The sequence below is a fragment of the Nematolebias whitei genome, chromosome 12 (genome assembly GCF_014905685.2).
Source record: "Nematolebias whitei isolate Nwh7 chromosome 12, NemWhi1, whole genome shotgun sequence".
NCBI lineage: Eukaryota > Metazoa > Chordata > Actinopteri > Cyprinodontiformes > Rivulidae > Nematolebias > Nematolebias whitei.
Genome location: NC_056509.1, coordinates 34340985 through 34354480, shown reverse-complemented (window position 1 = coordinate 34354480; position 13496 = coordinate 34340985). Strand labels below are relative to the sequence as shown.

Here is a 13496-nt window from a genome sequence, read left to right as displayed (position 1 = left end):
TTTAGCCCAGGCGAGACGCTTCTGACGCTGTCTCTTGTTCAAGAGCAACTTGACACAAGAAATGCGACAACAGAAACCATATCTTGCATACGTCTGTGCGTGGTGGCTCTTGAAGCACTGACTTCAGCTGAAGTCCACTCTGTGAGTCTCCCAAACATTTTGGAATGGGTTTTGTTTCATAATCCTCTCCAGGGTGTGGTTATCCCTATTGCTTGTACACTTTTTTCTACCACATCTTTTCCTTCCCTTCGTCTCTCTATTAATGTGCTTGGACACAGAGCTCTATGAACAGCCAGCCTCTTTAGCAATGACCTTTTGTGTCTTGCCCTCCTTGTGCAAGGTGTCAATGGTTGTCTTTTGGACAACTGTCAAGTCAGCAGTCTTCCCCATGATTGTGTAGCCTACAGAACTAGACTTGAGACCATTTAAAGGCCTTTGCAGGTGTTTTGAGTTCATTAGCTGATTAGAGTGTGGCACCAGGTGTCTTCAGTATTGAACCTTTTCACAATATTCTAATTTTCTGAGATACTGAATTTGGGATTTTCATTAGTTGTCAGTTATAATCATCAACATTAAAAAAATAAACATTTGAAATATATCAGTCTGTGTGTAATGAATGAAAATAATATACAAGTTTAGCTTTTTGAATGGGATTACTGAAATAAATAAACTTTTTCATGATATTCAAATTTTATGACCAGCACCTATGTTTTTATCTTAATAATTTGAAATACAAAGGCATTACCAACTACAAATATAAACAGCTCTTCTTGTATTATTTTCTTTGACATTTCCTAAAAAGATAACAGAGTTCATAGTCGCCACCGAATGCAACTTAACAACAATGTAAGGAAGTTAGAGTAAAGAACAAAGAAAAACTTTTTTTTTATTATTACATAATTTTTCACACTGAGCTATTCTGTGAGATGTTGCTGCATCAAATGGTTTAATAATTGTGCATAAAGTTCACTTTCCACTAACAGAGGCTGTATATTTCTTTGGGTGTTCCTGTACATTTGTGAGGCAAATTTAAATTAATACTTGTTTTCTTACACTTGAGCTGGCAATTTAAATTAGAGGGCAAAACATGTTTATTCCATAGTGGATTTATTGTTATATTTATTAACATTCAATATAAGTGTTAGGCAAGTTAACGTAGCAGAAAGTATTACATCGTTATGCTTTTTGTTAATGTTTGCATTTACAGTACGTAGTTATATATATCAATGTGCTTAAAGATCCACTTAAATGATCAGTACTTCAGTTTAAAGTTGGATCAAATTGGTTTTATTCTTCCAAGTGGAGAAAAGATTAAAAATAATATTTTATATGAGAAGAAAAGAAATATGCTGATACCACTATTTGACAATGAACATTAGAAATGTATTAAATAACTGTAATGTAAAATTTAATAAGGCGTAAAGGTTTCATAAAATAGCTTTTGCAAAAATCTATGTAATTTTTTAAAATTAAACTTTGTTCTAAGATGCAAGTAATCCACTTTGGCTTTGGCTGCGTTCAGTTGCCGTTAGCTTGTCGATCCAGTCAGAGTTAAACTTGATTTATCCAAACTGAGGTCATTTTAAAAAAAACATTTATAACAGGTAATCATATGACAAACCCTGGTTCAAATGATAAAAAATATCACTTTAAGCCCTGCATTCCTGTAAAATTCAGCCAAAAATAAAATTGCAACACAAAAAGAAGTCACCAACACAACTTAAGGAGTTCTTGTGAACCTCTAAGAGCCTTTGGATCTGTTCATACTTGAGAGTTTCACACTCATGAACTCATCGTCCAAGACAAATAGGACATACTAATGCCCAGATTACATGATGCTGTTTTTAAATGAAATCAGAACAATCCTCTTGTGTTTTGACAGTTTGTCAACACGACAAGAGTGATCGGATTCCCTGACACTGAAACCTTTTAAATTCAAATCTCAGAATGTAAGATTTTTTTCAATCTCCCTGCAGCATCCCATGGGAAAACACTTTTTACTTGAAAGCAGAAGTATTCGCACATGCGTCAGTCAGTAGACTATATTTTCCTGAATCTTTTTAGATTTATAATTTAAAGTAATGTGTAGCCCAACCTTGTTGTGGGTCCAAATGAACACTCATGTATTGGGCGTTTTCAAAACAACTTTTCTCATGCTTGAGACTGAAGTGTCTGTAATGAGCATGTTGTTGAAATCCAAAAATCACAGTGCCAGATAATGGATTGGCATGGAAACAACAGTGGGTTCAACGTTTTTTTTTTTACAATCTGGTCTAAACACTGATTGTGACCATGTGAACATGTAACATTTTTACAATCAACTTCAGAAAATCTATAACATTTCCAGATCAGTCGTATATAAACTGGACAAAAGATGTGATACCATAATTTCCGGACTACTGAGCGCACCTGAATATAAGCCTTGTCCACTAAATTTAAAAAGAAAAAAATTGTACGTATATAGGCGGCACTTGTGTATAAACTGTGGGCGTTCACGTTGTATCATGAGAAATTTACACAGACATTTTTTTTTTAGTGTCTGGTTTTTTTTTTTGTTTTTTTTTTACTGTCCAGATTACCTGACTGAAAAATGTTGTATTTTATACCTGGATTATTGAGCATGGACTTTGTTACAATTTTTTTAACTTTTAATTAAATATGTACTGGTAACATACATACGTGCATTCAATTTTTTTTTCTGAACAGTGCCTGTAACACGGCTGGTTAAAAAAAAATACAGTAGCCTACCAGGAAGTCATTGATCACTGTCTTCATGTTCCTCCTGCACACTGCGCTGCCGTCCTCTTCATCATGCAGCTGCCTTTCGTAACCTGTTGGTGATAGAGGAATTTTTACAGCGCTCCACTGGCAGGATCCATTGGCAGGATCCACTGGCAGGATCCGCTGGCAGACTTGAGCAAAAGTTGCTCTACGCATGCGGCCAGTTTTGGTAAACGATTTCTTGCCGCTAGTCATCCAAGCCTCCCACCGAGCTCGGAGCGTCACTTTAAATGCACAATTCACACTTATGGCTGCAAATACTTTGTTATGCCCCCAAAACCAAGTTTTGTTGGTCCACTTTGACCTGTTTGGTAATTTCATTGGTCAGATTTTTTTAAATTTTTACCTTTATTTATGCAGGTAGTCTCATTGAGTCATGAGGACCCACCCCCAAGAGAGATTCAATTCAATTCAAAAATACTTTATTAATCCCAAAGGGAAATTATTTGTTGTAACTCGTTATCCTCATTTCATTCAGAGATGTTATAGATGCTGATGGCTGTAGACAGGAAGGATCTCTTGTAAAGGTCCATTCCACAGTGGATCCTAAGAAACTGGCTGCAGATGCCAGTTCCAGTTGCTAGTTCCAGGATCTCAGTGGTCAGGCACTCGAGCACAGCTGACAGGTAGATGAGAATGCGTCCACAGAACATCCTTTTTAACTCATTTGAGATTTTGGGCTGTAGCTGAGATATTATTTGAGCTTTTGAGATGTTAATCAGCTGCTGGTTGTAGAAAACTGCCTTGTTGCCATGGTTACGCATCATAACAAATGTCCCAAACTAAAAAAGTTTCAGTAAAAGTCCTCCCAGCTGCACAGCATCTGATACCAGTGGAAACAATCATCCAAAAAATGTGATTTACATCCAGAAAAAGAGGAATTAAAGTTTCCAAAAGCAAAATCTCAGAATGAAAGGAACAGAGCTGCTCCAACATGCAGCCACCTTGAGCGGCGCAATTCTAGAACATGTTCTAGATATGTTATTGAGAAGCTATGCGAGCACCCGGGTGTGACAAGGCTAAATGTTTTGGTGACATGAAGCTCGTTAGCCCGTCAACCCCCTCCCCCCATAAATTAGCCGCAGCATTGTATAAGCCACTGTGTTCAAAGTGTGTGAAAAAAGTAGTGGCTTATTGTCTGGAAATTACGGTAGTTTTGATCACATGTAAAAAGATTTGTCACTTAGGTCCATATTCTGTATAAACTGGTAAAAGGGTACTTTTTGGTTGAAGGTCTGGTGATATCTGCAGTATCTTTAGTGCACATCAGAAGGGCTACATCTGTCACGTGAATTTGAAAACGTCCAATGTGACATGTGACAGGAACAGACACGCACACAAACACACACACCTTGTTTATATCCTGCTGACCTTTCAAAGGGCATCGCCGCTCAATTTGCCCTTTAAGCCACCTCCCCAATCTCCTTCAGACCACAGACTACCCCCTCACCCACACCTATCTGGTCTTTTCTGTCCTCCCATCTTCTCTCATCTCTTTGATTGATCTCTGCTTTCCCTTCGACCTGCATGGATGCTATTTGTGTGCTGTCAGGCTTTCTTCCCCATATCGCTGCAGCCAGCCAAACTAATGGCCTGTATCTTCTACTTAATGACACAGTTACATCACTGCACTGGCTGCAGGCCATTATGGAAGACCACAAAGCCACCCTAAGTCCCCTTGAGGCTCTAACTGTTTCTTATTGGCTGTCTTACTCTTTCCACTTGTGTCATACTGGACATGTTCCTTTTTGTACTGATCAGGTAAACGTTTTTTGTTCGTTTTACTTTAATTTCTCATTACCTATCCCGTGAGCTCTTGATCTTTTAGTGTTATTCCTCTATTTCTGCTTACTACTTGTCATTTAGTTGTGTATGTAGTTATTAAATTATTTACTCCTACAGGTCATACTTCCTGGTTGAAACTGTGAATACTGATACAGAGTGCAAATTCTAATTTTACTTGTTAATATTTTTTCATTTCCTCCTACTTATGTAACAGTCTGTCACACTGCAGGCATTCCAAATCTATTCTAATGCTGTGAATAGTCTTTTTCAGGGACTTTTGATATGAGTGTGAGCGCATCTTCAAGCTGACAGAATAAATTGAAAAATGGGAGACAAACAATAACAATCTCAAAAGCAAGAAGAAATGGGGAAAGAGATGGAGCGAGAAGTGGGATTCAGAGAGAGGAGGGATTCAGAAAGAAGTGTGCAGAAAGCTAAATTTAGGACAACAGTTGAATGAACGTAAAACATGGAGGAGAGCCTTGCCTACACGCTAAAAGACAGCTCGGTCAATGACTTTTTTTATCTGCTTAAGCTAGGAAATGAAAAAGAGGGAAGGGGGAAGAAATTTCAGAAAGTTTTTAGGAAGCAGAAGGTGTGTGTTTGTGTGTGTGTGTGAGTGAAAAGAACCTCTCCACCTCACTGTAGCTGAAGCCAGATGGTATCAGTCTAAGCCAAAAAAAAAAAAAAAATGAAGGCAAGAAACTGTCCGGAACCGTTTACTGATAAGAAACATTGTGAGATCAAAGACGGATCCAGAGACGGATACAACACCTGGTGCCGCTTGACCCAGCTCAAAGATACACACTGACGCGTACACACACACACATTTAGCTTTTAAAATCAACCTTATTCAGCTCAACCTAACAGTTTTTGAGAGCAATAACTTCATCTGAAACTCATGAACAACTCGCACATTCTTATTTTTACTGTTAGCTACGTAAATGTCTGTTGGGGAAAATGATGTACTGTTGAGTAGTAATCAAGTTGTTTGAATTATCTTGAGAATCATTGAGAAAATTAGATTTTTTTAAATCATTTCAGCCGTGCATCGACATAGAAGCAGTGTATTTAGGAGCTTCTAAACAGTGATTTTTGAAAAGGGCTCTAAAGTGAAAATTTTCTTTAAAGCTATTCTCAAACTGTGTAAATACGAAACACTGAATATACAAACCACAGAGTGACTATAGACTTTCTAGGAAATTAAAAAACTTTATTTTAAAACAAACATTGCAATCATTAATTCACAAGCTTTTCTCATGATTCTTATTGATTGGTCATCAAAAAAAAACAAACGCGGTGTTTCTGCAGACAGATGTGAAAGATGATCAATACAATGAATTTATGCAAAAATGTAAAAATTATTATTTTTGACCTTTATTTAACCAGGCAAATCCCATATCACAGATCTCTTTTGCAAAGAATGCCTGGGCCTGAACAGGCAGCATTGTTGTGCTGTTGGTAGAGCTGCCCCTCAGTGAGAAGGTTGCGAGTTCAAATCCCAGCCCATGACCTTTCTGGGTGGAGTTTGCATGTTCTCTCCGTGCATGCGTGGGTTTTCTCCGGGTTCTTCGGTTTCCTCCCACAGACCAAAAACCTGCATGTTAGGTTGATTGGTAACTCTAAATTGTCCCGAGGTGTGAGTGAGAGCGTGAATGTTTGTCTTTACGTGTCGCAGTTATGGACTTGTGACCTGTTCAGGGTGTACCCCGCCTTTCGCACAGTGATAGTTGGACATGTGCACCAGTGACCCCCATGACTCAAAATGGAAGAAGTGGGTAAAGATAGTGGATGGATGGATGGATGGATGGATGGGCGGGCCTGAAGGCAGCCTAACACACATGGTTTTTAGACTGTGGAAGGAAACCCATGCAAACACTAGGAGATCAAGCACACTCCACACAGAAAGACCTCAGGCCTAACCTGGGGCTTGAACCCAGGACCTTCTTGCGGTGATGCAACAGTGCTAACCACTAAGCCAACTTGCTGCCTAAATTATGACAAAGGGAAATACAATTTATTTATTTATTTTTTTGCCCAACAGCAATATCGTCTTTATTGCTCACTACCTCTAGTATTCCCATTTACTAAACATCGTCACAGGTAAAATCTTTGAAGCTTTTTTATGTGATCAATAATTTACTGTTTTTACAAGACCATACAGGTGTATTTGACATTTATAATATTCTCTTAATATTGATTCAAGGAACCTCTAGTTTATTGTACTTATCACTATCTCCAGTAGAACATAAAGCTGTGTGTTATGTGTTTTATGTGTATTTTTGCAGTCTTTAACAGCTGCTTTAGTTAAAATCCACCTGTGGATTACAGTGTTCCTCCCATAGGAACCCAGTGCTGTTTTGTTCCTCCTATGGAAACCTTATGAACCTTTGTTAAGTTTCTTGTGTCTCTCTTTTGTATTTAGTTGCACGTTTTATTTTCTCAGATCCACCAGACCTCTCTTCCTTCACTGTTGTTGATTGTTCACCTTGGTTTATTATTTTCTGCGCTCTGTCTTTTTGTCTCTGTTTCGTTTCCATGACCCTGCTTTTGTTGTCTTGGTTTAGTTTTGTGATCTTCCTGTTGCTTTCTCTGGCGTTTCTAATCTTTCTCAACTTGGCTCCCTGAGCGTGTTGGTGATGATACTTCGGAGCCTCGGGTAGTTGGTCATTTACTTTCCAGAGTCTGCAGAAGTCATTATCCAGCTGTAATCTACAAGAACGGATCGACTTTGATTATCTCGTTTTATTTAGGCTATGGGGCTCATTCTGTTCGTCATGGGTTATGTCGTTTAACGTCTATTTTATGTTTACGTTTATAGTGTCATTCTTTAGTATTTGCCATATAGAATAATTTTAACAGAATGCTAATCGAGCTCACACACCTTTTCCACTCTTCCTGTGGGCAGCAGTAGCGTGTATCTATTTGTGCCTCTCTCATGTATAATTCACATCTGGTTGCAACAGTCAAGATTTTTCCTCGAGACTTCAGGCTGGCGTTGGTGAAGTGGTTGTTTTTTCCTCCTTTCCTTAACAATTTCTGCAACCTGATTTTGTGAAGCCTCACTGTGCAGGAGGAATTGTTTTTATTCACATACATTGTTAGTTATTTCTTAAATGGAAGAAAAGGAAAGGACGGTTATTTAAGTTATTTTGGTCCTTAAGCGTGGGTTTTCTTTAGGCGAATGGAAATGAACCATGACAATCTGGTGTTTGCCCAAAGGACGGAGGGTGATTAGTGGTTTATGAAACGCTTTGTGCTCAAATGCTGATTGATGATGTCACTGTCCATTTTGATGATGATGGTGATGAGATGGAACCAGCTAATTTAATCACAGCCTGTCCTCATTTCCTCTAATCTGTGTCCTCTGTCTGTTTGTCACAGTGTCTCTTCAGGACATCACCATGAGGAAGGCCTTCAGGAGTTCTACCATTCAGGACCAACAGCTGTTTGACCGCACCTCTTTGCCAGTCCCGCTGCAGGAGAGCCTCCAGACCTGCGAGCAGCCGCCGCCCCTCAACATCCTCACACCCTACAGGTCAGTTTTATATTACAGACAGCAGATTGCTTTTACTTATTAATGCAGCTGGCATAAAGCTAATTAAAAAAAAGTGCCAGCTGAAAGACAGACGTAGTGCAATATAGTCTCCATGCATACATACATAGGTTAGTAAACTTTATCTTGTCCAAGACATAACTTCTGATCTGCTCAAGATCATTTAATGGAACTTAATACACTTTTGTACCATCACTAGACAACATGTTACATAATATTTTCTTTCAAGGATTCAAGGTTCTTTATTTGTCATACACACCACATGCGGTGCATGTGGTGGAACGAAATTGTGTACACATGATCCCAGTTACATCCAACAAAAGTATAAAAATGTAAAAGAAAAACAGTATTAAGATCTAAGATATGAACTAAGAAAAAGGTTAACTAAAAATACGCTAAGCACTATAGTATAAAAACAATACAATGAACAGCAGCATGAACATGAGTCTGTGTGAGCAGATGAGTACAAATGAATACAGCAACATGAAACAGATCAGCAGCAACATGAAACAGATCAGCAGCAACATGATGTGATTTTTTCACAGCGATTATTCTGGTTAGATATCCATGAGTCTAACAGCCTTAGGGTAGAAGCTGTTCCTCAGTCTAGTGGTTCTACACTTAATGCTCCTCAACTTCCTGCCTGAGGGGAGCGAGGCAAAAAGTGTGTACTGGGTGAGTGGGGTCCTTCATGATGCAGGTGGCCCTCTTCCTGCATCTGGAGGTGTTCATCACCCCAGATCTAAGGTCAAGGGCATAAATGAAGGTCACATGCTTTATAAGGTCTTTGCTTGTCTGGGCCATTGTTATAGATTGCCGTATAATGGACCGTGTGCAGTACCTGTAAATGTGCAAGTGCAGAAATCTCCTTCTAGTAAACATGCAGCTCTTTTCTAACCTGTTTGAAATTCCTTCACTCCTTTGAAAAAGCTTTATCACGTCAGTGATGTGCCACAAAGAGGACATTTTGATCATTAAGTGCAACCTCCAGTGGAGAAGATTGTACATAAAGGTTTTTGTTGCTTATCTTTTATCTCATCTCTGGTGTGGGTTTTAGTATATTCTTTATAAATATGTCCATAACATTTATTTAAAGACGAGATATTGTATTGTGTTTTGACCATTTGAAGGTCTTTCCAAAAAAAAAAAAAAAAAAAGTGCATACATTTGGTAACTCTGTGCCACAGTAGCGTGATCATTTCCACATGAATCTCTTGCACTTGTCTGTTTAAAAACATCAATCAAGCATATAAGGTAGCAAGGCAAGCAATAACAAAAATGAGCCATAATGATTCTATCCAATTCCATTATTTGCACAACTATATCCATTCATTTTCAAATGCTTGTCTGAGGTTGAGTACCCAAGCCAGCAGGTTAAGGAGAGGAGCACAGACCATTCTTTCCAGTGACACTCTCCTAGCTCATACTAGGATTTCCTGGGAGTTTCATTTACCAGAGAGGATATATACCCCCTCCAGCAGGTTCTTGGTCTTCCCCAGAAGGATTAGGAGTGGCATTTCTACTCAAAGCAAAAATTGAATGCAAACAAGAGGAAGCTCCTTTCAGCCATTTGTATTTTAGATCTTGTTCCTTTGGTCATGAGCAAAATCTCATGAACATAGGTGGACCAGTAAATTGAGAGCTTTGCCATTTGGTCATCTTCTTCTTCTTTACGACAGATCGAAGCAATGCCATGCTTACACCACAAAGTTTTGATCTGTTGTTCACAAATACACTGAGATACTTAAACTTTCTGCTTGAGGCAAAGACTCACCCCCAACTCAGAAATGATAGTCATATTCTCACTCAGCTAGCTCTCAACACTTCCTAATTAGCTGATTGTGTATCTGAATATCTGTATATTCATGTCACAATGATGTCAAATCTTTCTGTTGACCAGATTTCTCCTCTTTTAGAAAAACGTCTTCACTGATCTGCATCATCCTTTAATTAACTTACAATTTGCAACAGCTACTGATTCAAGTGAGGACACACTTTTGCACCCTGTGACACAATGGCTGCATGACGAGTTTTGGAAGGATTTGCATAACGAAGTCCAGATTATCACTTAGCTTTCAACTATAATGGTAAAATCCTGGTAAAGGCTCATTTGGGCTCATTATTTGTCTCAAATATTTAATGTATTTTTAGTTGAGGGCAGTTAAAAGTGAACATGTAAAGCCTGGAACACAACAGTGTTAGAGAACATTAAATTCTGTTAGATTCAGCTTTTTGAGGTCTTTTTTTTTTTCTTTCCTCTTTTTTCCCCAGAATTCAAATGTTATTTTGTTCCCTCCCCCTCCTTATTTAGAGCTGATTTGTTCATCCCCACTGAATGGATGATTAGGTTTATCATGGGTGATGATTTCATTCCTTTGATTAATAATTTAAAACACTGCCAAGATTTTTCATCCGTTTGGTTTCTCTGCTGCTCATTCTATTTTTTCTCATACTTCTCTTCACCTTCTTCATTTTTCTTTATATTTTGTTCTTTTTTTCCCCACTGTTGCTGTCCTCTCCTCTCCTCTTATCACACCAAGAAGCTTCTGGGAAGTCTCTCCAGGCTGTTGTCTCGATACATCCAGAGCGATGCTGCTTTCTCATACACAAGCACACAAATGCACAACCCAGGCTCAATGATTTACATAAACTCTCAACTTTTACCTGCAGAGAGTACAAACGCTCATACTACAGTATCCATCTCTCCACTCTAACCTGTTTCCATTGTTGAAAGGTATTTTCCTGCCTTTGTTGTGTTGCATATATTTCATTTTTCACTCTTGCCTTTTGAAGCTGTGCCTTTTCATCTTCTATGTGCTTGCCCTTATTGATGTCATTGTCTAATAATTGCCTCCCAAGATGTGGCCTACACTGGATTTAAGCAACAAAAACAAAAAAGTCCATAAAGTTTTAATGGCCAAGTAACCTCAGATGAATTCCCTTACTTATGCAACATCAAAAATAGTCGAAAAAGTGACCTACAGCCCTGTCACAAAAAGATATATCGGGGAGATATTTGTGGTTTTTCAAAGTAAGATTGGACATGACACACTGATTGATGATGATTGATGGATGAGCCACACGTGCCCCCCCCCACCCCCCCGCATCACCCCGGGCCCCCCAGGGGGCGCGCCCCACTATTTGAGAAGGACTGGATTAAAATATCGCAAGAGTGTGGGAAAGTTTAAAATTTAAAAAAATTATATAGCTCCATCTATCCATCCATTATCTTTTACCCGCTTCCTCCATCTTGGGTCACGGGGGTCGCCTGTGTCCACGTCCAGCAATCACTGTGAAAGACCCCTGGACCAGGATTTGAACCGGCAACCTTCTTGCTGAGAGGCAGCAGGTCTAATTATATCCATATATCCTGACTGACTGACTAAAATAAGCTACTACTTGTATTACTATTCCTACTTGGCAGTTTTTCCACTTATTGTGGTGGAGCTGAAAACAGAAACCCTGGCGATAAACGAGGGACTACTGTATACAACTTTTCTTTTCTTTTTTTAAAGTCAGTGACAAATATTTGGAAGTAAGAATTGAAAATAATCAGCAGGAAAATATTTGCATATGCCATATTGATGTGAATCAACATTCCAACACGTTTTGGGACTTGTGTATATTAATTTTCTTGTCAAGAGAGACCATTTAGTTAAAACTACCTGTATTTGTTTGAGGTGTCTTTGTTTCCCTTCTTGTCATTAGGCTTGTAATGTCAGGGAGGACTCGAGGAGAAGGAAAGTTGAGAGGAAAAACCATCACATTACCTCTTATGATAAACAGGGACGAGTAGTTAAGACAAAGCAGAAAAAGAAAAGGTGAACATCGTCTTACAACATTTCACTTTTGGATTCCTCCAGTTTTTTCCAGTTCTGCAGTTCCTACTGGGGGGGGGGGGGGGGGTCATAAAATGCCTTTTTGCAGTTGGTTTACTCTTCGGGGAACCCGAAAATAAATAATTATAAATAATAAGGACATTATGACAACTGTGAATTTTATTTTACACTAAACAATTTTAAAGAGAAAGCAATGGAACACAACCATTAAAGATAATTTAGTTTGCTGACTAGTTAGTTATTTTGTTTGCAGGGATGACGGTAAGGAAGGACTGAAGTTCTACACGGATCCATCGTACTTCTTTGACCTGTGGAGGGAAAAGATGCTGCAGGACACGGAGGACAAGAGGAAGGAGAGGCGGAAACAGAAGGTACATCCACACAGCCAACTTCTTTTTGTCACACAGCAGGTGAGAACAGCTAATCTTTTTGTTTCTGTGATAGACGTTAGGCGTTTGTGTCGAATCAGGAGGACAGGAGGTGAGTGGCGACGCTTCCGGTGTTCCCCACAACCCTAAAGGTCCTGCATGAATTCACTGGCAGGAGTGACTCACTAGAAGATTCAGCTTGGCTTCATACCGCATCAACTTTTGCATTAATTAGTCGCCACTCAAAGATAAATCAACCCTTTCACTCAGTCAGCCCTCTCAGTTATTACTTGTTTGATCATTGCGTCTAATTAATGGGAGCATCTGCTTCTCACATGCCCCCACACGGTTCGTCATCTCACTGCCTTCTGCACACAGACAAGAAAAACGAATCGGCGCACACAGTCGGCTTGATTGAAGAGGTTTGCTTCCATTTGTCTCTCATCTAGTAGCCTGTTTGCGTCTCCCCCCCAACTCAAATTGAGGGGTTTTCTACGGTGGCCCTGAAGTTTAAACCACAACTACAAATTAAAAAACAGCAACATTTGAAAAAATAAAAAAAATTGAAAAACATTTGAAAAAACACAATTACATTAAGCAAAACCAGAAAAGGTAGGACCAGTGGGAAACATGAGACATCGCTGATTGGTTGAACATCCCCTCTTTTCCACCTCTTCTGGTTTCGCTTAATGTAACTGTGTTACTTCAAATGTTTCATTTTTTTCAAATGTCTTTTTTTTAATTTGCAGTTGTGGTTTAAACTTCAGGGCCACCGTAGTTTTCCCACCATCTGCACCAGGAGCTCTGATGAAGACGTTTCTCTGCGTTGGAAGTGGCTTAACAATTTGCCCCCTTACAGTCAACCACAGCTTATCACATGTCAGGGGGAGGGAGGAAAAGTTATTTTCCTGTTGATGGTTTATGCGAACGTAGAGGATGTTGTTTTGAGGTCTGTAATAGATGTAAAAATAAACGAGAGAGAAAGAGCAAGAAAAGTTTCAGCAAATCTGAGAGTAAATGCGATTTTTGTATTGATCAGCTCATTAGTTTTTGATGATCATGCATACATCTTTTTCAGTGCATTAAAGGAAGAACGAAAGCTAATTTGCTGCAGTAGGTGGACCTTATTTGCTTCAGAGGGCTAGGTTGATGTGACCCGCTGGTAGC

The 13496-nt window shown here is 39.0% G+C and overlaps 1 protein-coding gene across 3 annotated transcripts in view; it reads left to right on the top strand.

Moving 5' to 3' along the window:
* wasf1 (WASP family member 1) overlaps nucleotides 1–13496 on the top strand; it is a 72884-nt gene that overhangs the window by 41045 nt on the left and 18343 nt on the right. For 2 of the 3 annotated variants that reach the window (XM_037685865.1, XM_037685866.1), the window contains exons 4-5: nucleotides 7951–8104; nucleotides 12215–12332. In XM_037685865.1, coding sequence (XP_037541793.1) covers nucleotides 7951–8104; nucleotides 12215–12332 — 272 coding nt within the window. Of the gene's footprint in view, nucleotides 1–7950; nucleotides 8105–12214; nucleotides 12333–12405; nucleotides 12442–13496 lie in introns of all 3 variants that reach the window. The other variant, XM_037685864.1, reaches the window with a different exon arrangement.